The following is a 27,394-nucleotide window of genomic DNA, read 5'->3' on the forward strand; positions in this document are numbered from 1 at the left end:
TATTTTTTTTTGAAATATTTTCATATATTATCTTTTTAAAATTACTATTAATTTATATAATTTTTTTTACTATATATTTATAATTGCAAATATTTACTTCTTGTTCTTCAAGATGAGAACTTTCTCTCGCTGGTGTTGGAAATGCACGTTCACTAAATGTCACATTAATTGTACAACATTTTCTAGGAAGTGGCATTGATTTATGTGGATTGTCAAAAATGTCATTCTTCTTTATAGAACTTTTATCAAGAAATCTTTGAATTACTTCGCGTTTTCTTCTATCTCTTAATATTTGTTCTTTATTAAATTCAATTTTTTTTTTAGAAAATTTTTTCAAATCCATCTCACTCATCTCTTTTATTAGACAACCTTTTTTTGATTCATTAAAATGATTTTTATCCTCAAAATCTGAATCAGAATCCTCGGTGTCTTCATTGTCTTTGTTGATTTCTAATTTATCATGATTTTTATTGACAAGAGAATCTTTATTTTTTTTTACTTCTTCTTTATGCTCTATTCCATCTTTCTCTGCTTTAGTCATTTTCTCGTTGACTGATTCCACTTCTTTCTTGGATAGTTTCTTTGGATCTTGTGGTTTGTTATTTGCATCGGTTGCTGCTTCTTTATTAGAAGGTTCTTTGAACCACTTTAATGGTGCCCTTATAGATTATTAGAAAAAATAATATTGTTTAATTAAGGAATTATTAAATTTTAATTAATTGAAAATATCGAATTTAAGAGAAGTAGGAAAATAATAATAAATAAATTATTTTTATCAACTTGCAAATTTTTTTTAGAATTTAGTAAAGTATTTAAAATCTCTTGAAACCTGTATTCTTTTCTATTCTCCTGTTTCTTGCCAATAATCCCTTCAAACATTGGCTTTTCATTGTTTAATCTCCATTCCTCAAATTCTTTCATAGCTTCTCTTCTATGAGAATCACGAATTGCTTCTATTTTATTTAAATCCAATGTATCAAGATCAATTTGATGTTTCACTGATTGCTTTTGTAAATGTTGCCGTTTTTCTGAAAAGAAATTTTTTGTTTATCAATTTTCGAACTGAAATTATTAAATAAAATCTTAATTAAATTATTTAAATTAAATATAATTATATTTTATTACTCTTTTTTTCTACTTGCAAAATGAAAAAACAAACCACTTTTAGCTTTAACTCTTTGTTCAGAAGTTAAATGAGAATATTCCAATGCAATTTTTCTACATTCTCGTTTCAATTCTTTGCTTAAATTATCCAATTCAAGTGTTGGCCATTGAAGATTTATTTGTTTTTTTCTCAAAGAAATAATTATTTCTTTTTGACTATAAGTACACTCGCTTTCTTCTTCATCAATAAATTCCCAAAGAAACAGTTCAAAAATGTAAGGCGGATAGCTTCCCTAAATAAAAAAAAAAGAAAAAAAATATTAATTTCTCCAATTCTTCTTTTTTTTAAACTATTTTAATTAATTATTAATTCTCTTAATTAATAATTTTTTTTGTAAATTTAAGAATTAATTGAAAAATTACCTTTACATATTTATCAGAAGTAAAGAAATCTATTTTGTTAGGATTACCAAAAAGTTCCACATTAATAATAACATTTGTATTTGTTTGACGCCATTCGTAATTTTTTAAAACAATTGATGGCATTTTTATTTCCTTTTTTTTCAACTTTACACTTATATTTTTTTCAACTCTAACAATTATAATTCTTTGTTTTTTTAAGAGTCGAGATTTTACATTTGACCATCGATTAAACTTTTCAAGTTACCATTACCATAGCAACGCCCTAAATAATTGGAAAAAAAAATTCTTCAAAATAGATAAAATGAGATTCAATATATTGAATGTTTAATTGTTTTCTTAAAAATAATTATGGGAAAACAAGGAAAAAGGCAGAAAAATTAAAAATCACTTTTAACGTATGAATTGTTTATAATTAAAATGTTCAAGAGTATTTGTAGTGACAATACTTTTTTTTTTTGTAAATATATTAATGTTAAAAAGCTGCCAAGTAATCGCTCATCTTAACTTCGTTGAAATAATCTTGTGTTTAACGTTATACTCAATATAATATGCTCGACAATATTAAAAACAAAAAAAAATAGTGCAAAAAAAACAACATTTCGCAATATCGAAAGTTTAACAAACGTGTCTCCCTAGTTTAAAAAAACAACATTTTAAAAACAGAAATTTTTTAAATTAAAACAAAAATTTCATTTAAAAACAAAAGATCTATCTCCTAAAACACAATTTTAGTTTTTTTTTAAACTTAAATAAAAAAAAAAAACAAAAAATGACAAACGTGCATATAGAAAAAATTTCATTTAAATTAGTTTCTATTATCAATTCTTCATTGAAATTCTCGAGAGTTGATCCATGTTTAAATATGACATTTACACATCTAAAATCTTCGTTGAAAAATCGACTATAAAACTTATATTATTAAAATCAGTCAGTTTTTATCAATTGCCTTCTCATAAGACTTATTTTTAATCAATCAGACAAATGCAACGCGAATCGTAATTTCTTCTATTCAATTTGATAAAAACGTCACTTGTCATAAGGAGAAAAAAAAACCACAATTTTTTGTGGTTTCTTAAAATACAATCATTTCTTCTTCTTGGCAACAAATAAAAGAAGTACCAAGTACTTGACTCTTTTTTTTTTTTTTTTTTTTTTTTTTGAAGAAATCATATTTTATACCATTCTTATTAGAAAAATGGAGGACTTTGTCAACATTTTGAATTATCAGGCTAAAATGTATACAATACGAAGTAAATATGACACTACCGTTACAGGTTTTTTCAGTATTTTTTTTTCTTTTTTTTCTTTTTTTTTGTTCTTTAAAGTGATAATTTTAATATTATCAACATGCACTGTACGAACTTATGTACAAAGTGTTTAACTTTGCTATAAATTGTTTTTTTTTAATGTTTTTGAGATTATTTCTTACACACTATAGATTTCTTTGAAATCGGTTGATTTTAAACACTTTGCAAACGTCGAGAAATTTTTTTTTGGATACAAATATATGTACGCATTCTAAATTCTCAACTATCTCATTATTGTTTTTGCTTGCTTTGACAAATTTTTCGTACTTTCTCTTCTTGATTAAAAATGAAAAGTTGTACAACAAATTACAGCATGACCCACACATCAAATATTATTAAATTAGAAAAGATTTTTTTTTTTTAAATAGCATTCTTTACTAGATTAATCTCTTATTGACCATCGATTTCATTTTGATATATTTAGAGAATTTGTTTTATATTAAATTAGTTCATATTTAAAAAATTCTTATTCTTATTTTTTTTTTATGAAATTCTTGTATATTTTTGAAAAATTTGTATATTCATTAAAAATTTTTACGTTATCATTAATTTTTGTCACATGGTTGAAATATCACAAATATTTCTTTACAATATCAATATTCTTCTAAATAACAATTTAACCGATGATTAAAGAGCAAAAAAGATTACATACACGCGTGAAAAATTATTCCAATTCTAGAGTGGAATGTCTAAAATTAATTAAAATCGATTTAAAAAAAAAAAAAAAAAAAAAAATGCGTGTGGGGGATGCGATTTGTGAAAAAGTTGGTTACGACATCTGGGTCTCAAAAATTCATAGGCTCTCGACCCAGTGCTAAAATTTCTTTAGCCATGGTCGTTGATATGAAATATGTAAGATTGAGCAAAATTTAAAATAAAAGAAACACAGCCGATAAAAAATGCTCGGTTATGCCTAATATTATAGTATGTTTTTTTGTTTTCCATTCTTTTTAGAATTAAAAGAATTCGATGATAAAATACAGTTACGAATTAGGGGGAAAATGACAGCCATTCGTAACCGGCGGCGATTTCATATGAAAAGGCACGCCGCTCAAACTTTACATTATTATTCTATTACTATATATATGTAGAATTACAATTACACGAAGAAACTGACATTTTTTGTCAGTTTTATTTAATCAAAAAAATAAATAAACGATGTTTTTTTATGATTTTTCTTTTTCAGACAACATCCAATTCTCATTGTCTCAGTCTCAAAACACGAATACGTGCCACGAGAGTATTTATCTTGTAAAAAAAATCATACCTTAACTACAATTTTATGTAATAATAATAATAGGTATATGGCTACAGCTTTAAAATATACACATCTTCGTATGTAAAGACCTATACACACATACGTTTATCATACACGTATTCAAGCGAATTTAATCGCTAAACAAATTTTATGTACTCGTCATTTTATTTTCAATATTTGCATTTTCTTTTCTTTCTTTCTTTCTTTCTTTCTTTTTTACTATTAAATGCACTGGCAACCACGAATTAATATAAAATTATGAAAATAACCATCTTTCAAACCCCAAATTTGTTTGGAATACCAAACATAATATTAAAACAATAAAAAAAAAATACTTGGAGTGATATTTTCTTGAAAATAAAATTAAACGTAATCAATTAATGTATATTTGATACGTTGGCAAAAAATAGTTTTTTTTAAATTAAACGAACACTATACAAAGATTTAAAAAATAATTTGCATTCAACAGAAAAAATTGTCTGCATTCAATTAAAATAATCAACAATATAAAAAAAATTGTTTATATAAATAACAAAAGGATAATAGCAAAACTTGTACAAAGCTGGGTGGGGGCTTTTTTTTATTAATAAAAAAAAATGCAGCCTCGTTTTAATTTCGCTTCAAGAGTAAAACGAGTCTGACTTGACATTCTCGTGGGGCTATTTTTTCCGTGCCGCTTTTTCTGCTTTTCGTCGCATACGTTCCTTTTCCTTTCGTTCTTTACGCTCGCGATCCGCTTGCGCTCGCAAATCTTTTAATTTACGTTTTAAATGATCTTTTACCTCACGTGAAACGCCAAGTGCTTTCAAATCACGAGACTCCAATCGCAAAAGTGTACTGCCACAAACACCAGCCTCAATAAAACGTGGAGCATATCTTTCGAGGCCTATTCCCGTTAGCCATTGACACACCTGAAATAATTTAATTTTTTGTTTTTTTTTTGTTTTTTTCTTGAAAATACAAAATTTTTGATAATTAAAATTTACAATTTCTAATGTAACTTATTTTCACAATAATTTACAATGATTTTATCAAAAAAAGGAAAAAATATTGTTATTTTCACAATAAACTTTCAATAATTATTGAATTTTAATTATTATACTGACTTGTTCTTTTGACCAGTCGGTTATTGGTGCACTTTGCCAAAAATGTGAACTTTTATCACCCAAACCAAACTCGTGAGGTGGTAACCAAACTTCGCTCGAGTCTAAAATTAATTAAATAGAAGAAAAATTCTATCAAAAATTTCAAGAAACGAGGAAAAAAAGTGAATTAATAATTATAATATTTGAAAGATAATGATAATTTTAAAGTTGGTATTATATATAAAATGAATAAATTGAAGTATACCCTAATTTTAACAATAAATTAAAGTTGTCAGTGATCAAAATGTCTATTGTTATTATAAAAGATACAATATTGTGCCATGAAAAGTTTTTTTTTTTTGAAAAATCAAAATTTGTCCCAAAATTTAGAAAAAAAAACTCTTGAGAATAGAAAACTGATTTTTTTTTTGGTGAATTGTAATTAAAAAATTGTTAAAATATTCAAACCTAAATGTATAATAAAACAAGTTTAATATCCTCAAATATTGTCGAAGATATTTAGGAAAGAATAAAACTCAATAAACTATTTTTTAAAGAATAAAAGTGATTTAAACAAAAAGTTAAATATCTTGTAACAAAATTAAGTTCCTTCTTAGTGAATGCAACGAAAAATTACAAATTATTGTACTAGAGAAAAATATCAAGTTCTAAACTATATTTTAATTTGAAAAAATAATTTCAATTTTTGAACCTTTAAAACACGTTCTTCAAAAATCGAAATTTATTATTAATTTAATTAATTGTTCAATTTTTAATTAAAAAAAACAAACATTTGCTCAAAAGTATTTTTCAAATTTTAACAGCTATTTTTTTCTAATTGAAACAATTTTTTTTTTTTGTTTCTAAACTTTAAATGCAGCATACAGAGTAAAATCATGTGTGTAAAATAATAAATTCCATTTGACAATTTAAAAAAAAGGTGAATAGGAAACAACTTTGTAATTATTGAATTTTTTTTAAATAAAAATTTATATCTTTAATTTAAAAAAAATAGAATTACCTGCACTATCGCTTTTTGAAGGACTTGGATCAACAGCTGTTGGACTAATAGATCCACCAGATGACAAACTGGACGGTGATCCACTTGGATGATGCCAGGGTGTGTGTCCGGCACCCATTAAAGTTTGTGAAGGTATTGGCACTTTTTTTGCTAGAAATTTTTTTTCAGAAATTCACATAAAGAAATTAAAAAAAAATTGTTATTCATTAATAAATAACAATACTAAAATCCACAAAGTTTATAATAAACGATTAGAAAACAAATTTGTTTAAAGATGGAAAATCATAAAAATTGTTATTTAAAAAAATATTGTGAACTTCAGCATCGTTATAAATATATTATATTCATTTTAATGTTCATTAATTTAAATTCATTAAATTAAATTCTTTTTTTATAAAATTTATGTTTTGATGAAAACATCCTTGCTAATTTTCGATTAAGTAGGAAAGTTATCTTGAAAAAAAAACTATTATTCACATGAACGATAAATGAAGGGTAGAATGACAAAAGGGGTCAAGCGCCAATTTATCGAAAATGAGGTTTTTGCATAAAAAAATCAAGAAAATTCATTTACACATTTCTGTAAAAGGATTTCCTTTTTTATTGCGTATTTAAATCAGTTTTTAATAAAAATTAAATTAATAAAATAGCCTCAAATTTACTTTATTGCAACCTGATTGAAAAACAAAAGAAAGTGGTGTTCAATTTTGATCAAAAATATTATTTTTTTAGGTTTTATTTTAATATTTTATTTTAATTTAATTTTAATTTTATTTTAATTAATAAAATTAAGAATAATAATAATATATTTTCAATTTTAAACAATTTTAAAATCATTTTGTTATTAATTTTTAAATATTTTTATGATTATACTAAGTGAACAATTGAATTTAAAGATGAAAGTATTGCTCAATTCCAAAGCAAGCAATTAATTCGTAATTTTCTTGAAAACAAACAATTTTTTAAAGGAATTTTTTTTTCTATTCATTTCGTCGATTCCATAAAAAGAAACTAATTTTCCAGTTTTTCTTTAAACTGTATTTTTTTTTATAATTAATGCTTAAAGAAAATGTGCGCAGTTGATATAACCTCAAGGCACCACAGTTTTTTTTAATTTTATCGTTAATATGTAGGTTTATTTCAACAAATTGTTGTTTATTTATTAAAACATACTAATATATCGAAACGGTTTTCTCAGTTTTTTTTTAAATGACCTGCAAAATTTTTAAAAATGTTTTTTTTTACTTCCTGTAAAAACAGTGAATTGGCGCTTGACCCCTTTTGTCATTCTACCCTTCAAATATTCTACTAATTATTATGTTTAATTTTTGTTGAGTAAATACCTTTTTGTTGCGTACCTCTTTGATTAGCTTCGCTCACGGCTTGTCTAATTTCCTCAACTAAATTATGAGTGACTAGGGTTGGGTCATTAGAATGTGGATTATTTAAATCGCTAAAGTCTCCTGAGCTTTCTCTTGAAGATGACATGTCATTACCTCCAAGTCGTCTTTCTCGTTCAGCCAAAACTTGCTTCAATTGTTCAGCCAAGGACGCAGGTGGTCCAGTTAATCCGGCTTTAAAAATAAAATTATTTAATTAGATATTTTCTTTTTTCTTTTCATATTTTTAATTTTTAATATTTAATATTCCATAGAAGAAATAAAATTTTTACAATGAGATTAAAGAAAAAAAAAAGTACATTTTTGTGATGTTTGCCAACTTTGCTCAGTCATGGCACGAACTTGAGAACTAATTGTGCTGTGTTGTCGAATTGCAGCTGAATGTATTGAATCCATGTTTTTATTTTTTTGCGAATAAGTAAACGAATAGGAACTTGAATTCGATTGTTTTGATATCACTGAATCATTTGGAGATCTACTACTACTACTGTCTTGTGACACGGCATGCTTCGATGAAGAATCATCATCAGTATTGTCACCCGATTCATCCAAGCCATAATCCTGTGAAAAGAAATAATCTTTTAATCATATGGAGAAAAAAATTATTTATTTTTTTTCTTGAAATTTATTCTATTAAATTCTCTCAGCACAACAATTGGCTTCAGGCACAAATTGAAGTGGCCATTAATTATCGTCACAAAAAATTTGCGAGCAAGGATAGACCATCATCGAGAAGAAATTAAATTTCAATTTTATATTATTAAATTTAAATATTTTAACAGAAAATGAAATTTCTTTTTGAAACATACCGAACTGCTGTTACTAAGTCCTCCTGATCTTTTTGGCAACTGTCGATTTGCAAGTCCTCCTCTACTTGCCAATTCGGCTTTACTTTTTCCAGCAGAATTATCGAGCAGTCGATGAGCAGGGACAGCTCTGTCGAGTTCTTCCTTGACAGGAATTGGTAGTGGAAGTTTTCTTTCTACAGTTGCTGTCTTATCACCGTCATCCGGACTGCTAAGATCTGACGTTTCAGTGTCCGATAGCTGACAACTCGAGGATGAAGGAGGTGGCGGTAATTGACGTCTTGATAATTGAGGCGTAACAATTTTCGATGTGGCACCATCGTAAGGCAATCTCACTGGCAAACCGAATCTTCTTTGGGTTTCTGTTAATTCCACTTCCAATGTAATGACCTATAAAAATGATTAAAAAAAAAATTCTCTCACTTTATATTTTTATAATAAAAAAAATAAATAATTTCAATATTTTATTGTTCAATGATTATTTTAAAAATAATTTTCAAAACAAATAGACATACCCTGTCCTTTAAACTTTTAACAAGTGCATTATATTCTGTATCTTTTTCTTGAAGTAATTGCTCATAAAATTCATCGCGAGCAGTAATATCGGCACGAAATTCACGAGCAAGTCTTTTGGCACGTGCATATTTTTGTTGTATTATTGAACTTTGGGCAGTCGCCTGATTCAACATTTCGCGAGCTGTTGATAAATCTTGTCGAGCTGTTCCCAATGTTCTTTCAGATTCACGAAGTCGTAATCCAGATTCACGTAATTTTGCCGCATACTCCTCACTTCCAGCTCCATTATTCTCAAGTTCCAACAACTGAAAATTTAAAGTCAAAATTAAACTTTACATCTTCTATATTTATAATGCAATTATTTTTCTAAAAAAATTTCTATAACACAATAAATGATGATTTATATATAAAGAGCCTTCAAATTATTGATAAAGCTTCTTTGGAAGCTGAAGGTTAAATTTATATTTTACAAATTGACTACACATCATTTATTATTTTAATTATATATGCTTAATATTTAATATTTACATTACAATATTTTAACATTTATGCTCAATAATTTTAACAAAATAATATTGATATAATTTACATAAAAAAATAACATTTCATAATTACCTTTGCTTTCAGTTTTTCTACCTCTTCATCCGCTAAAGTAAGTTTATACTGACTCTGCAAGCAATCAACGACACACACAATGCATAAGCAAAATCTACACTAAATACAGTAGGTACAAATTTTTTTTTTTTTTTTTTTTTATATGTAGTGGAATTAATAATAAAAGACAAAAATACATAATAATTTAAACAGTGCAACATAACAATGGATATTCATAAAGGCTCATTAGGGTTTCTACAAATTTTTTATTGTTAAATCAGAGTTCCCACGGGTCAAAGAAATTAGGGAAAAGTCAGGAAATTTTATGAAAAGTATTGAAAAAATATCAAATTTCTAAAAATGCTACTAAAACTAAAAAACTCTATAAATTCCACAGTTTTCAATCCCTAATATAATTTCCATTGTATATTAAAAACTGATAAAAAAAAAATAAAATGACAATTCATTTAAATGAAAAATCTATAAAAAGCAAATTAGGTTAAATCAAAATTTGATCTAAATGAAAATTCCGTTGAATACAAATTATTGGTTAAATTAAAATTTGGACAAATGCAATTTTTTAAATTCTGTTAAATAAAAATTCATTAAAAAGAAATTTATGTTATATAACAGTTCAATTAAATAAAAATCGTTCGAAACAAAATTTTATCAAACAAAAATAATAAAGGAAAATAAAAATTGAGAAAATAGCAAAATCAGTTCAATGAAAATTTTATAAAATTGAAAATTCTGTTTAATGAAAATTTGATAAAATAAAAATTCATTCAATTAAAAAAATTCTGTTAAACAACAATTACAACAAAAACCAATCCGGTTTTATAAAAATTGAATCAGAATTTTCATTTTCAAAATTTCCTAACTTTTCAATAACTAATTTTTCTTTTTTCCTGACTAACAAATTTTTAACTTGCAGCCACTCTGAATAAAATTCTTTAAAAAATTCCGTCAAATAATTAAAATAAATCTTCTGTTAAATACAAATTTTGCTCAATAAAAATGTATATTGGTTCTCAAGCAAATTCGGTTAAATGAAAATTGGATAAAAAGAAAAATTCAGTTAAAGGAAAATTCGGTAAATTACAAATTCTGCTCAACAATATTTTGATAAAATGAAAACATTAGAATTTCATTATATTAAAATATGGTCTAAATAAAAAAAATTCCATGATTCATTCCACAAATATACTATAAAACAACTAGAGTTTTAACAGAAAATAAATAAATACATACAAAAACACACAGAAATTGTAAATAATTATAAAAATTGTCAAATACCTCTTGCAGGAGCATTCTGAGACTATCAACGTCACTTTGTGTTGTACCAGAATTCAATGGTGGTTGAGAAGAGCTGATAATCGGTGATCGGCTACGATCTCCCAGCGAAATATAATTCTCAATCGGACTGTGAGGCGGATCCCCTTCGGAACATGAGGATAATGCAGGTGATCCTGGAATTCCTCCTGTTCCTAATGAAACGTCATCTTCACCACGACGATCATCAGGCGACATGTCAGAGAAATTCAATCTCCTAAATCAATATTTATAATTTTATAAATTGTCATCTTATTTAATTTTCTTCTTCTTAAATCGAATATATTTCTTTTTGTTTTGTTTTTTTTTTTTTTTTTTGAGAAAAATATTCCCTCAGTACTCCAGAAAAAACCTCAGGTTTTAACTGAAGGAGCCACTCTATTGTCGTCACAGAATTTATGCGAGCAAGGATAAACCATCATTGGGAATACAAAATCACTGTAATGTGTTCTCTCTTAGAATGAAAGAACCAACACTGTACGCTTTGTTTCTTAACTAAAATTGCCTACTATCGTTTATTGTTATACAACTAAATATAGAATACCTTGCACCTCAGGCATTATTGATTTTAATATGTGAGCCTTTGAGTTAAATTTACACATTGTACTTGAATATTAAGACACGCTATTTATTTTTTGTCTTTACAAATCAATTGATTTCAAAGGGTATATAATACATTTTACTATGTGGGTCAATCCATTATATTTCGACTGAAGTAGTTGCTGACTAATTTTTAAAAATTATAATACTTTGCAGGAATTATTTTGAAATTATCGAGATCACGAAATGAAATGAATTTTATTACAAATTTAATTAGTTATTGTAAAATATGAATTTAAGGTGTATGAGGTGCTGAAAACTGTCAATTTTTTATCCATTAGAAAATGAACAAAACAAAAAAAAAAAACAGAATTTACCATAAAAATAAAAAAAATATATTGCAATTTACTAAGAATGAATAAATTTATCAATTGATATAATTATTTAAATATGTGAAATAATATATTAATTGATATGGATCCGATCTATTATGAAAATTTCGATTTAGAAAAAGTAATAAAAGAATCAATGAAAATTTTCTTGACTACCTTAAGATGTGAATAGTAATAGTAAAATATTTCTAGATATCATTTTTCTTGGGGGGGGAGTTTAATTATCAAAGTATATTTTTTACCTATTAGCACACATGTTCGCTTCGCGTTCTTTATCGTCTTGTAAACTCTGCCTAATAAGCATGGCAACTTCGGAATTTTTTGGATCCTTTTCTCTGCCAATGACAAATCTCACAAGTCCCGATGTATTGCGAAGAACGCTAGCAGCATAAGCCTGTGTAACTCCAACTAAAGATTTTCCATCGACCTCGACAATTTGATCGTTCACTTGAATTCTTCCTTCACGGGCAGCTGCACCTTTTTCCGTTATTGTTTTCACGAAAATTCCCAATTTTTCGAGACCTGCATCCGCTCCAACGCCCATGCCGATTATACTCAAACCGAGACCATCGGGACCTTTCATCAGTTCCACGGGAAATACCTGAAAGAATCAATTTTTAAATGACTATATAATAATGTTATATTCTGTTAAATCACCCAAACATAATTACACAGTTAATAGTGTCAATTTTGTAATTAAAAAACAAAAAATATGTCTTGAATTTGAAAAAAAAAATTATAAACTTTTTAATAAAGTTGAAAATAAAGATTGGTTCTTATTTATTTAAAACAAAATTAAGATAAAATTCTATCTCGAAATTAATTAATATAAATTATTTTCTTATTAGGAGATAGGAATAATTCTTACCTCCATTTTAGCGACACGCTTTTCTAATTCATATTCAGCGCTTGCAGCGACAGGATCGACGTCCTCGTTTCGACGATCGTATTCACTAACAGAATGAGTTGAATAAACACGCATTGGTCCAGAGTCAAAAGTAATTTTTGATGATTTCTTCACTGGTATTGGTTCGGGTAGCTCTTCATCTTCGTCCTCTGATTCTCGAAGACCCGCAACTTCCATCCAAAAGTGGCCATCTTCAAAGTAATGCACTCCATTTTCCACAAAAATCTAAATCAACGAAATCCAAATATTAATAATAATTTCATTTCTATTTTAAAAAAATATCATTTTCTTTTCGCTTAAAACCTTAAACAAAAATTGATTCATTTTTTTTTATGAGAAATTAAAATAGTAATTTTAATTTTGTTTTTTCAGTAAAAAAATAAATTTAATTTAAAGAATTAAATTGATCTTACAATTTTGCCAGGAACAGGAGTATAATCATCCTGTTGTTCCGTTTCGGTATCGTCATTAGTTCCATGAGTGTCATTCAAACTGCTAACTGATCCTAATAATCCACTTTCACTACCGGTCACTGATCCTATTTGACTTTCCGTTAATGAGTCAATTGTCAAATCACTGCGCGATCTATGAGACAAACTGTAAAGAAACATAATTAGTTAAATTTTCCCAATCTAATTTATTTCTTATTATGAATAGAAATAGAGAAACAGAGTGTCTACTATTTTTGATGGACCGAATTTACGATTATTTACCAATTCCTTCTATATCAATAAAGTAACAATTACTTTTAATTGTCTTTAACAATTAAAACAAAAAGCAATTAATAATTGAAATTTTTAATTTTATCCATAAAAGTAGACACCCTTTGTAGTGAAATATAAGTTTATATTTAACAATTTGTATGAAACACGATCAATATATTTTGAGAGAATGATGATATGAAAATTATAATAATTTATTTATTTTTTTATTAAGAAATAGAAATCCTTGACTCCATCCTTGGTTTCTGTAGTTTTAGGAGATTGCAATGAAAAAAAGGAGCATAAAAGAAGCGACAATTCATCTCATGCAATAACAATTAAAATTATAGAATAATAAACTACAACAATTCACCTATAATCTTGAGTGGTGCTATTGACGACACTGGAATCTTGAACTGACATAACGTCCGAGAGCCAATCGGGAGCATTGTCGTCCTCTTTATCTTTAATATCCTCTCCTCTTTCATCAGGCTTTTCTTCGGCAACAATTCCATTAGCATTTGTTGGCGACAATAACCTAGCAATTTCCTGAGCTTCTTCATCTGACAGCAACGCCGAACCTTGTCTATTTCATTATTTACAATTTTTTCATTCATTCCAATTTTCTATCACTTACCATCGATTCGATGTTTAAATTTTCAATTCCTTATCTTCTACTCAAAGTTTTGAACGTTCAAGTAAATTAAATTTTTATATATATATATATATATTTTTTTTTTCATTTCAATGAAAACTATTTTTATAAATTTTTCCAAAGATATTTCAGTTTGTTTTTTTAAAATTAAATACTTTGTTAAAATTTGAGTTCTATTTGCAAAAATTAAATATTTTCTAAATAAATTCAAATCGTTTAAAAATTAAGAGTTTTTGAAGGCAGTAAAAAAAAAGTTGAGTTATTTTGAAGAAAAATAATTTTTTCAAAATTTAATTACTTTCGAATAACATTATAATAGTGAGTTTAGAAAATTCAAAATTTCTTTGAAGTCCTTAGGAATATCAAAAAATAATTAATTCACATGAATATTCAGAACTTTAGAAATATTAAAATTGCCACAAAATTCTCTCAATAAATCGATTAAATTTTTCATGAATATATTAACAGTGATCACAGTACATTTTTTTCCTTAAAATAAATAAAAGGATGAATAATTTTTCGAAAATCAATGTCATAAATTGTTATTCAAAATTAAATTAGTATGTTAAAAAAATTTTTACCTGATAAAATTTAGATTTATATATTTGAAATTTGCTTTAATTGAAGTTACAATCAATTGAAATTAATAAGAATTCATTATTTCATTTATAAATAAATAAATATTCTATTCTATTGATTCTCTGGTTCAAAAATTTATATTCGTTTAAAATTTTTATCAATAAAAGTAAAGACCAGTAAAAATGTGGATAAATAAAAAATTAGAATAAAATTTGAATTCATTGAATATAAGGTTGATAAAAATTAGATGAAACTGTACATTAAATTGCTTCAAATTTTAATGAATTAAATTTAAAATCGTTTGAAATTTTCAACAATATAAATTAGAATAAAATGTGAATAAATTAAAATTTGTGTTTATTGAAAATTAGAATGAATTGAAATTCATATAGATCTTTGAAAATTTTGATGAACTTTTAGAGTCGATTAAAATAACCAACGAATATTTTGACTAATTAAAATTAAAATTGAATAATTACATTTCTAATCGATTAAAATTTTAAGTTTTAATTTAAAATGAAAAGGTGAAAAAAGAAAAAAATTAACAAAATAGGTAAAATAAGTGAGAAAATTAAAACCAAAAATTCGAATAAGTAATAGTCTGTGATCCCTGTGCAAAAATAATTAAAAATTTATATTTTAATACATAACATTAATCAGTTTGTTGTATTATTAGTTTTATATAAGTTAAATTTTTAATTTTAAATTCTTTATATTGAAGAATTTTGTTTGTTTATTTTTGTAATTGTGTAGCAATTTTACATTTCATTTTGAATAAATACAGCAAAGCTCACCTGATATTTTTCTCCAATATTCTGCAAAAGCCAGAGCATCGTAGATTGCAGGTACATATATAATTAAATGCAAAAAAAATTCTGATGTAATAAATGAAAATATGATATAATAATGAAATATTTAAGGGATAAATTATTAATAAAGAAAAATAGTGTTAAAAACAATATTAAGATTAAAAATATTTAGAAGAATGAAATAATCAAGAATATTGTATGAAATTTATAAAATAGAAAAAAAATAATTATTTTTTGATTTAAATGAATGATTTATCTGATAAAGCATGACATGCTACTTTTGTTTAACAGTTAAGGCACAAAGATATATAGCTTTGTAATAATTATAGTAATAAAAAAAAAAAAAAACAGTAAAGAAAAAGATTTTTTTTTTCTTACCGAGAGCTTAGAAGATTCTCAGCTTCATCGGGTGTCATTGTATCTGGAGTAACAGGAACTGCATGACTTGTATTTAATTTCACAGATGTTTCTAAAGGTCCATTGAAACTTGCAGTTTCCAACGATGGCAGACTCTCAATATTAGTTACTGTTTTAGCATCACTTGAATCACTATCTTCAATTAAACTATTATTTGAAAATTTGTGTTCATCATTTAAATCCTTTTTTAAAGGAGACGCTATTCCACTTTGTGTTTTATCAGTCAAAAGCGTTGTTTGCGTTAAATTATTTTCCGATTGTCTTAATTTTGCTATTTGATCTGCTTTTTGTTTCTCCTGTTCCCAAGTTGTTTGAATTGAATCCTCAACTTTTTTATCAATATCAAAAGTTGAAGAAATTGTTGAATTGACTTTTGTCATAATCTGTTCAGTCGTCGTCGTCGTTGTTGTTGTTGTCATCATTATTATTTCATTATTAATTTTTTCAATTTCAGTATTATTTTTCGACAAATTATCAAATGTCGAATGTTTATCAGTCACATTACATTTCTCGTCATTTTCCTTAAATAAATTATTGCTCTGATTTATATTTGAATACTGATTTGTACTTGCATTAGATTTATCTACATAATCTGTTTTATTTTCAAGATCCGTGAAACTTGCACGTTTCCCAGAAACTTCCTCTTTATTTTTGGCGATTTTCTCGCGTACCGAAACTTTTATTTGGTCATTCTTGGCATTGGCAACTGTCTTTTGACATTGAAGATCAACAGTTGTTTGTTTATCCTTTATTATTTCAGTTGGAAAAGATTTGTTTTCACCTGGAAAACTTGATTTTTCCATTGTTACTGTATTAGTCACTGTTGCCTGTTGGAACCTATAAATACCATCTTGAGGAAGTTTTGAAGTGTTGAGATTTTGTGTATTTTGTTCCTTAACAGATGATGATTTAACATCCACACTACTTGGCTTGAAATCATTTTTAGTTTTATTTTTTACTTGTATTTCCTGTGTTTGTTGCACTCGTTTTGCATAAGGTGATGGCACGGGAATTTCTTTATGTTCCAAGGATGGATGTTCCTGATCTGAACTTATTACGGAAGCTGGTCGTTGACCTAATCCAGCAGCAGGTATCTCAACTCGAATATGTGTTCGTCTAATAACCGTTGCTGTATCAGTTTCACAAAATTCATATTCCTTTTCTCCACTATCATCTTTGTCTAAAATTCTTTCAGTGTGGACTGCAGATTTTTCTGTCTCCTCAGTTTCCAGATCGTAACTGCTTCGTCCTTCAATGCACAAATATAATTATTATTATTAGCGTTATCAAATATTAAATATATTACTGGCAAAAAAAAAAATGTTTGCAATACAGAAAAACTAAAAGAAAAAATCGATGGTAACAAAATTGTACCTCGACAATCGATGCAAAGAAGACGGAGACACATAGCACTAATCACAATAATACTTTAATTAAAATTATAATCTTTGAAAAAAAACTTTGAAACGTAAAAATATTTCGATTAATATCACACTAAATTAAAAAAATAAGAGAAAAAAAAAATTCTTATTCATGTTTCTCACTCGAGTTTCCTACACTTCACTGTGAAAATAAATTTAAAGAAGAAGTCTATTAGAAATATCTCCTCGAGAAACAATCTTATTTATATCTCAGAAATCATCATCTTTGAAAAATGACTAACTTTAAAATTTATGTAATATATATTTTATTTTTATCTTAATACGGCTTATTTTTAGAAAAATGAATAATTGACGAATATTAATCGATTATTAGTTATTAATTTTCATCAATGTATAATCACACACGACACGAGTGAATTTAGATACAAGCAGACCGATGCCAAATGGAGTTCATACTGATTTCTATAAATAATTTCGTCGTGTGCTATGGGTAAGAGGAAAAGGCCTGAAATCAAGAAAGAAGAGAGGTGGCCCCCCAAAGGAAGAGATTGAGGAGGGGCATTGAAACACTTTATACTTTTACATTTTGCTATTTTGGCAGACTTCCACACTTTCTGATATATCCACTAGCAATGACTAATAACAATAAGGTGAAAAGCCCTACTCCAGCTATAATTAACACTATTTGTATTATTTTCAAACAATTGTGTGGGAGTCATTCATAAAGGATTTGCTCTTGTGAAAAACTTTTCATTAATCCTTTTAAGTAACAAATTTTTTTTCTTTTTTTTTTTTAAATAGAAAGAAAACAAATTTTCCGCTTACAAACAATTTTTCTTTTTACTCGTACAATTAAAATATTTTCATCATTTAAAAAAATTATTTTTTAACTTGAAAAATTTTGTCGCTTATTATTACGAAAATAAATAATGAATTTTCAAATTACTTGCAATTTTTAATTCATAATTGTCAGAAGCAAAAGAATTTTTTTTTATTTTTAAAAAATTTTAAATTTCCCTTTTAATTTATTTTATAACTTTTTTTTAATTAACAAAGAAATTAATTATTATTTTCTAAATTATTTAAAACATTTTTCATATAAATAATAGAAAAATAATAAAAATAGTGCAAACAAATTTGTAACCAAAATTTTATATTTGGTTTATTATCTATTTCACTGAATTTTAATTATTAATATAGAATTTATATTTTTTCATAAAACATAATTATTTTATTTTCTCGAATTTCTTGTATTTTACTAAATTCTCATTTATCCGAATTTATATGAGCCAAAAGTTCTTAACGATCAAATGAACGAAATATTTTTTATAATCTATAAATTATTAAAAATTAAATGATCGCCTTGTAAAATAAAACAATTATTAAATTAATAACTTCTTTTTAGACATTTAAAACAATATTTTGTAATGAAATTCGTACATTCGGAATTAAATACTTAAACATTCAATTTAATAAAAATTAACATAGCTAAAAGATAGTTTTGAAATTTTGTTTAATATAAATTCTATTAGATATTATTATATATTAAATATTTTTTTCAATCTTTAAATTATTAAAAAATATAATGGCAATGTAAAATAAAACAGTAATTTAAACAATTATTAAATTAATAACTTCCGTTTAAATATTTAAAACAATATTTTAAATTTCGTTCATTTGAACGTTCAAAACTTTTGGCTCATATAGTATTAAGGTACTGGAATTTTTATGATTAACAGTTTTGAATTAAATATTTAATTAATACAAAATTAGAAACTTTAATAAAAAATTATATTTTTAATAAAATATCCGGTTTGAGGAAAAATTTCTTACTAATTCTCAGTTAATTTAAAATAATTTAATTTATCTAATTCCCAGCTATTTTCCGATTATTAGTACGAAGCTGAAGTACGCAACGTTTATGATAAACGATTTTTAAAGAAATAATTTTTTAAAATGAAAAATTCTATAATTTTTTGCATAAAAAATATTTTTTTATAATTTGTTGATTAATGAAAACTACAAGAAATATTTTTTAGGCAAAAAATTATAAAATTTTTCATTTTAAAAAATTATTTCTTTAAAAATTGTTTATCATAAACGTTGCGTACTTCAGCTTCGTTCATTAGTCAAGATTACAAAGAAATCTTATAATTGAATTTTAAAACTGAAATTTACTAAAAAAATGATTTTCTTTTATATCAAAAACAGTCTTTCATTATATATATTGTAAATTTTTAATTATGTACGAAATTATTATTGGTAAATTATTAAAATATTGAATTATTGTACGACAAATATGAAATATTTAAATCCATGATGGCTTTAAATCAGGGTTGCCACAAAAATTTTATTTTGTTTTTCTCTGATTTCCACTCAGAATTTAAATTTTTTCCCTGACCCTAATGAAAATATTGCAAAAAGTTTTCAATTATAAAAAAAAAATTAAGACAATTAATTTTAGAAGTAAAAGTTTGAATTGAAAATTTCAAAAATTATAATTTTAGTAGCATTTTTAGAAATTTGATATTTCCAAGAATTTTTAATAAAATTCCCTGACTTTTCTTTGATTTCCCTGACAACCATGTTAATGTAGAGGAAGAGAGAGTGAAAAGTTTAAACTGCTTCGAAATTAAAAAAAGCCTATGTTAAAAAATAGAACTCACCAGTTTGTATTTTTTCAGACACTTCCTTCTCGGCTTTTTCTTCTTTACTGTCCTTTGACGGTGAACTAGGAGAACTCATACTCGAGGAAGCACTGTCCGTATTTCTCGAAGGGGGTCTCAATTCACTGTCCGGTGATCGAACACGTTCTTTTTTTGCTTCCATTGAATTCTCTTTTCTTTTAATAGTATCAATACAAGGTTTTGCCCAATCAGGCCTTGAATCTGTACGAATAACTTCATTATTAAATTGTTGTTGTTGTTGTTGCTCTTCTTTTTCTTCTTCTTGAGCAAGAACTTCACTCGACATAGTTAAATCAGTGACACTTTTAAGAATCTCATCATTCTTTGCAATCCATTCATTCTTCCATTCAGAAGTTTTAGGCGGTGATATTGATGTATCACATGGATAATTGGAATATTCAGGAATGTCCAAATAATCATCTTTCACTGGTCCACCACTTGAAATCACATTATCCAAGGAAGCGCTTCGTATTGGACTCGAATTTATGATTTTCTCATTTGAAGAAATAAATGATTTTTTTGCTATCATAATATCCGAGCTAGTGGCACATTTATTATTAGTTTTTGTTATTTCAGAATCTTTTTGCAATTGTGAATTGACATTTTTATTTGAATTTTTCCCAACATTTTTTGTAACATTCTTTTGTACAACAGCATATTCCGGCATACCGTCATCACAATGAATTTGAAATTCTTTATCAATTGACTCTTGATTCTTTTTCTTGTCAGAATTGACATTTTTTTGAACCTCAGCATATTCGGGAATTGTTGGCGAGGCATCGCTAAATTTATTAATTGTAGCATATTCTGGACTCTCATAATCGGGACTCGATGATGTTGATCCTATGCTGACTGGTCTTTCTTTTTTTGAATTACTAGTGGAAGAATTTCTAGTGGGTGGAAGTGGTGGTGGTGGTGATGTTGATGGTGTACGTCTAACAGAACAAAAACTAGCGGAACGTGTTGCTAAAATTGAAACACCACCTTCATTATTTGATCTTTTTGAATCTTTTCCTTGATTTGTTTTTTGAATTTGTGATTCATCTGTTTTATTTGAATTTTGATTCAATGATGATTGAACGATAGATCGATTTGGATCGGAATTATATCTACTTGGTCTTGCTTTTGAAAAGTGACTTGTCCAATTTTTTTGCTTTTCAATAAGTTCTTTTGAATTTAATCGCCTCTCGGGTTTCTCTGGTTTCTCTGGACGATCATCTAGACGATTTTCCTTGCCACTGTGTTTTTCAAATTTATTAAAACTCACACGTGGTCTTAATCTATCGGTAATACTGTCGACGGCGTTTGAATGTCCATTTTCGAAATGTCGCTCGGCATTTAATGCTGGTACACTGGCACTCCAATTACTTAAGTGATCCCTTGTACCCGGTGGCGAAGGTGATAGAGGACGGGGCGATCGAGTTGGCGACGTACAACCTGACCCGGAATTCGCTGAACTTGATCTTGAACGTAATCCATGCAAATTTGTTGGCTTCGAGACACGCTCCGCACTTTAACATAAATGAAAAATTCATTAGATTTTCTCATTTATTCGTATGATAAATATAAACATTTGTGAATTCTTTAAAATATTTTTTTTTTATAAATCAGGCTTCGGATTGACTTTAAAGTGCAAAAAAAGTCGAAAATGTCGATTTTTTATTTTTATTAAATTTATTTAATTAATAAATATTTTACTTTAAATATAACCAATTTTTGTTAGATATTAAATCAATTTTATTAATTCCTCAATTTTAAATAAGTAGAACAAATTTCTATAAAAAAAATTTGAAAACAATTAAATTTTAGAGTTTTTATTTGAAACTTTTGTAAATAATTAAATTTCAGACAATAATTAAATTAATAAATAAATAAATTTTACAGAATTGAAAATGATTTATCAAATAATTTTAGATAACATTTTTTAAAAGTAATTGAATTTTCAGAAATTTAAAATTCATATTTTTAAAATGAATTAAACTTTAAGTGATTTTATAATTGAAATTTTTGGTTATTTTTTCACAAAATTGAATTTACGAAAAATATTATTAAAAACATTTAAATAAAATAATAGTACTTCTTTTCTTAAAAACTAAATGAAAATGTAAATTAATTTTTTATGCAAAACTAATAAATTTGTCCCAAAAATTTAAAAAAAAAAGAAATTTAAAATTTTTTCTTTAAAACTAAAAAATACTTACGGTCGATTGGATTTGTTTTCCTCGCCCAATTTTTCAAAAAGAGCTCGAGCATTATTAAATCGTGCAACATGACTTTCTGTTCTCACAACAGTAACTTGAGTTGGTGACTCTTTAAGAGGGGCAGGTGGTTCCTTAAAACCATCATTGAGAATTGCATTTGATCTAAAATTAAAATTTTCCGATTGTGGCTTTGACTGGAAGATATTTGCGATAGCGGACACTTTAGTGCCACCCACACGTTTTTTCTCTTCCACTGTAGCCATCTTCAACTTCCCCAGGATATCACTGTAATTACAGTAATTATACACTTAATTTGAGGACAAGCTTCGTTGTGCAATTAGTTTAAGAAAGTTTAATTTTCTCAACGCCATTTCAAATTAACTGGAAAATTTATTTTAACAATATTTTTTTTTTGGTAAAATTATATCAACAGAAAAAATTAATTATTCAACTGTAATAAAATAAAAAAATTACCAATTTTAATTAATTTTTTTTTTGTAAATTCAAAGTTTTGATTATTCTATTGTTCATGTAGTTTTTAACTTTTGAAATATGTAGAAATTTTTTATTTTCGTGTATTTATGACGATACTTTTTGAAATGTTGTAAAAACTTTGAGTTGAATCACGCGAATGTAAATTTATTACATTACGTGATAATCTTCATACATAACACTTTTAACATAAAAAAAAATATAATAGATTTTATTTTATGAATATAGAATATTATATCATATGCTTTGTTTTATTTTTAAAAATAGTGAAAATATTTTTTAAAAATACTTCCTTGTTTAAAAGGAATATTAGGTATTATTATTAATATTATTACACTTAATTATGTATTAAGAAAATTAAATTCTATATTTAATTAAATAAAACGTACCCTGGATAACTCAGAAATCAGTTGATTATAATTTGTTCCTTAAAACTTAATACTTCAGCCCATTGTCAAAAACGTGGATTTCTCTCTGCTCAATCATTTAAAAACCTGTAAAAAAAAAAATGATAATATTGTTAAAAATTAATTTCATTACTTAGATTATCATTCAGATCGTACAAGATCCTTGAATTTTAAACTAAGTTCAAAGAGTCTTTATAATAAGATTTTTCTGGTCAACGAGCTTTACCATAGTCCAGTGAATTTGTTGACCTTAGAAATATTTTTATCATGCTAAAAGCAAAACAATATTTCTTCTCTTTTAAAAAAACATTCTACCCTTTGAAAATAAATTTAAAAAAAAAAAAAAATGGAAATAATTAAAAAAAAGTACTTAACTATTTTTTTTTCTCCCGATAACAAATATGATGGTAAATAAAAAATTTCTTACATTAATTTTTAGAACTTGATGTACAAAAAGTTTCATAAAGATTATTAATTATGATAAAGTTCATTTACTATTTTTTGTTTTTTTTTACTTTTTTATTTTCACCCCTTAATGAAATGTATATTTAATCCTGTTGCTCAAGCGCTACTATATTTTTCTTCAAGTGGATGTACGCGAAGGTATAAATATATATTTTCTCAAATAAAAATAATATATTAAATGTAAATTTCAGTTCACAAGCTCATTAAATCTGATTCTTCGAAATTATATTGAAATTTTTATATATAATTTCTGGGAAAAAATTGAAAAATTAAAAAACACAAAAATCGAGAAGGAGCTAAGTGGAAGACGGAGTGTGACGAGGTAGTTCTTGTCTGGGGTTAAGCCTCCACCCATGTGCCAGAGTACAGTAGACTCCTGCAATCAATACTTGAATCCTATCCTGTGGCAGCAATTCAGACACGAAAAAAAGAGTGTAACATCTACCAATATATGCCAAAAATTTGCATTTTTCTCTTCATCTCTCAACAACCAAGATGGATTCTTCATTGAAATTATTTCCCTCATATACTTCATTCTCTGCTACATCCTTTTTACCATTACAAAAAAAAGAAAGAAAAAAATAATTTTAAATAAATTCACAAAATTTACTGTAGTTTTTTTTTCTAATTTACTATTTTTTACTATCTTTTACAACTCAGTGAAATCAAATGAACTTTGCAATAAACAAGGGTTTAATGAGCCAATCGATTATTTCAAAGAAAGTGGTACATCACTATTGAGGGAACGAATTAGTGCATGAATTAATCGAACAATACCTTTAAATCTATGAAAAGACTGACAATATTGTATTTTAACAGTTTTATAAATTAATAAATAAAGTGGTTAATAAAATAAATAAAAAATATGAATTAAAAGAAACTGGTGGGGAAAAAAATGAATAAAGCTAAATTAATAATTTTCTTAAATAATTAATTCTCAATTTTAAAATTGATTAACGATTATTAATGAAAAATTAATTAACTTAATTAATTTAGATTAATAATAATTGCTATTTATTATTTAAATAATTATTATTTGAAAATATTATTTTATAAAAGGAATCAAATTCTTTGAAAAAAATAATTGAACGTAAAAGAGGATATAAATACGAATAGAACAATGGATATGTAGAATGTTATTAGCACTGAAAATTGAAATTACTTGGAATAATTTTTTCAACAGAAATTACTCGTATTGCCTAGTAATTTTATCAGTTTTTTTTCTCATTTCCAATAGATAACATTTACGAATTAATCTAACTAGTAATGTATGCAAAGTCAATACATAAAACACGTAACTTTGATAAAAAGAAAAAAGAATTAGGTCTTAAAATATAAAAATTGTTCTAAGATCAACGATAATAGAAAAGCAGGAAATGATTGCAAAACATCATATTATTGTTGAAAGCTAAGTCAGGTAAACTTAAATTAATACAATAGAATTGTGTAACAAACAATAAACTGTGAAATATTAATAAATTATTGCAAAAGTCATTTGTATGTAAAAAAACTAAATTGTTAATAAATTATTACAAGAAGACATAAAATATGTAAATGAAGTACATTAGTTTATAAATAGTAAAGCAAAAAAAAAAATGCACAATTTTGTTATTATTATAAGGAAATAATTAATAAAAATTTAAATTAAAGAGATAAACTAATTGAAACTTCTTTTTTTTCTTATCTTAAGCAACTTTTCGAAATTTTTTAGTCAAAATTTAAGTACTTGACTTATTTGAAATAAAGTGCAAAGCATATTGAAACAATGTAAGCCTTATTAGGCTCATAACAGGTAGTAAGATACACAAATGGACAGGTGACATGAAACTAGGACACCTGAGGACTGTTGTACCTACATAAAAGTAAACTGACCTTAATGGTAAAAAATTTTTAATTACAAATTCTTACCTTTTTAATAATAATTGATTATAATATTTAAAAACAAAAAAAAAAGTACAGAAAACTTTTAACTTCAAAAATGGACGTTTTAAAATAAGATTTGATTAAAGCAAAAAATACAAACAAAATAATAATATAAAAATATAAATTTAAAAAATTTATATCAATAATTGTAATTAAATATAAAATAAAAGAAAATTAATGAAATACACTTTCAGATAATAATTATAAATATATAAATTGAACTTTCAATTATGAAAGTTAAATTAAATTTCATGCCATTTAACGATCAAGATTGCCGTTAGTGAAAATTAGTATTAGTACTCATGCATATAAAATCTAGATTTGCGACAGTTTTCACCAGGAACAAGTCAATAAGTCGATTAGCGTTAACCTGATTAAAGTCGTCGAACTTTAAATTCAAAAAAAAAAAAAGGTTCGACTTTTTTCAAGTGCGCCAAACATTTTATATATGAAGGTCTCTAAGGGCAACATTTTCAGTCAATTTTTAAAGAAATTAAATAAATTTAATTAATAGAATTAAATTAAACACTTAACTCTAAATTAGTTAGTCTTTTTTAAATATTATTTAATCAAACTTTTTCACTTTATTATTTAATTGGTCAATTACCTTTTCGAGTAAAAAAATTGACAGAACAATATTTAACCTTCATTTTCATATTAGGTAAGCGCTCAACTTATTTAACTTCTATTTCCTGGTTATTATTCATTTATCATTGTCTACTTTGTTAAAGAACAAAAAAAAAACAAAAAAATAGGAACATAAATTTTTAAAAATTATTCACTTTTTCAATTTTTTTTTTTGGAGAAAACTTTTTTTTATTATTAAGAAACCTTGTAACAGAAGTTACAAAAATTGTATTAAATCATATACAAAAAAAAGGAGAAAAAACGTACAGTTCATCAAACTTTTAATTTGTCAAATGCGGTAATGACATTTAATCGAATGCAAAGTGTATTCGACTCGCCAATGGAGGCCATTGACCGTTGAATTCAAGGACCTCGTAAATTAAATAAATTTGGCGAAGCTTAACACCATCACCACGATCGATTGCCCCCAAGGATCTTTTATGAGAGAGCTTTGCTTAATGTACAATTTTTGACCTTGAATCGTAGCTTCTTTTACTGGCAAAATTCCCATAGAATTGTTTATAAGACTCTTGTAAACTGGCATATATCAAGGGTGTCACCATGTGCACCAAAAATATTATTTCACACACACACACACAAAAAAAAGACATTTTAAGAACCATATTTTAGTTGCTTTTATCTCTTAAAAGCGTGTCACGTAAATTTAATAACTTACTCCAAAAATTCGCAATATCTATATAAACCAGATGAAAGTACCTTCCAAGTCTGACAAGTGAAGCAAAATGTTCCTCAGTGCCTTGTGATAGACGCTCCTTTTCATGAATTTTTTCACGGACTATGAAAATTCTTAAATCTTATTACATTTCTTTCCGTTAAACTGATATCGATATTAACTTGTGAATTTGTTAATGGGCCCTAATTAATATTCATTTAATAATTGCAAACCGATTTTTGATGGACAAAACACTTTCACAACCGGCTGGGGAGCTCCCCGTGTCAACAACCCGTGAAAAATGATCCAAGATGGTCGCCTGTCCTTTTCAAAGATGGCAACAAAAAATTAATCTAGGGAATTTTGTTAATTTGTATATAAGAAAATTAATTTCTTTAAGTCTAATTTGTCAATTTAAAACAATCACTGAGAAGATAGTATTTTTTTTATTCATTTTTACAATTAGATAAAATTGATTGAGAATATTAATTATAATTTTTATAAAAAAAATAAGAAACAAATATATCCCTAGAAGTAATATTGTTTTGTGCGCATGAACAAAGTAATTCGTTTAAAATGTAAATTAAATAGAAAAACAAATCGAATAAATATGAATAAAAAGTTTACATCAAACATTTTTTGATTTGAAATTAAGTTTTTGAAAAATCATACAATTATTTATTTACTTTAT

General features: G+C 25.8%; 2 protein-coding genes across 7 annotated transcripts in view; both read right to left on the bottom strand.

Moving 5' to 3' along the window:
* The window catches only part of LOC127290243 (dynein axonemal assembly factor 4-like), a 4,916-nt gene extending 1,988 nt beyond the window's left edge, over positions 1-2,928 (bottom strand). For both annotated transcript variants that reach the window (XM_051318716.1, XM_051318715.1), the window contains exons 1-4: positions 1,528-2,928; positions 1,160-1,397; positions 830-1,028; positions 98-659 (exon numbers count right to left, since the gene is read on the bottom strand). In XM_051318716.1, the coding sequence (XP_051174673.1) occupies positions 98-659; positions 830-1,028; positions 1,160-1,397; positions 1,528-1,650 (1,122 nt within the window). In that variant the 5' untranslated portion in view covers positions 1,651-2,928. The remainder of the gene's footprint in view (positions 1-97; positions 660-829; positions 1,029-1,159; positions 1,398-1,527) is intronic.
* Positions 2,929-3,065: 137 nt separating this feature from the next.
* LOC127290233 (uncharacterized) lies at positions 3,066-27,016 on the bottom strand. 5 transcript variants are annotated; one of them, XM_051318695.1, is made up of 19 exons: positions 26,748-27,016; positions 22,998-23,102; positions 22,117-22,401; positions 19,895-21,426; positions 15,808-17,095; positions 15,415-15,435; positions 13,760-13,972; positions 13,099-13,282; positions 12,647-12,910; positions 12,021-12,379; positions 10,811-11,063; positions 9,536-9,589; positions 8,920-9,225; positions 8,408-8,794; positions 7,898-8,159; positions 7,557-7,772; positions 6,199-6,348; positions 5,199-5,299; positions 3,066-5,003 (listed from the first exon to the last, which is right to left on the bottom strand). In XM_051318695.1, exons 3-19 carry the CDS (start codon positions 22,377-22,379, stop codon positions 4,752-4,754), a joined length of 6,105 nt encoding a protein of 2,034 aa, XP_051174652.1. In that variant the 5' UTR covers positions 22,380-22,401; positions 22,998-23,102; positions 26,748-27,016; the 3' UTR covers positions 3,066-4,751. The 5 variants fall into 5 exon arrangements, with proteins under 5 accessions (XP_051174652.1, XP_051174650.1, XP_051174651.1 ...); XM_051318693.1 differs by having other exon boundaries at positions 7,542-7,772; XM_051318694.1 differs by having other exon boundaries at positions 7,542-7,772; positions 26,707-27,016.
* Positions 27,017-27,394: the final 378 nt, after the last annotated feature.

This window comes from Leptopilina boulardi, unplaced genomic scaffold (genome assembly GCF_019393585.1).
Source record: "Leptopilina boulardi isolate dan_hultmark-lab unplaced genomic scaffold, ZJU_Lbou_2.1 LbouV2_58, whole genome shotgun sequence".
NCBI classification, from domain to species: Eukaryota; Metazoa; Arthropoda; class Insecta; order Hymenoptera; family Figitidae; genus Leptopilina; species Leptopilina boulardi.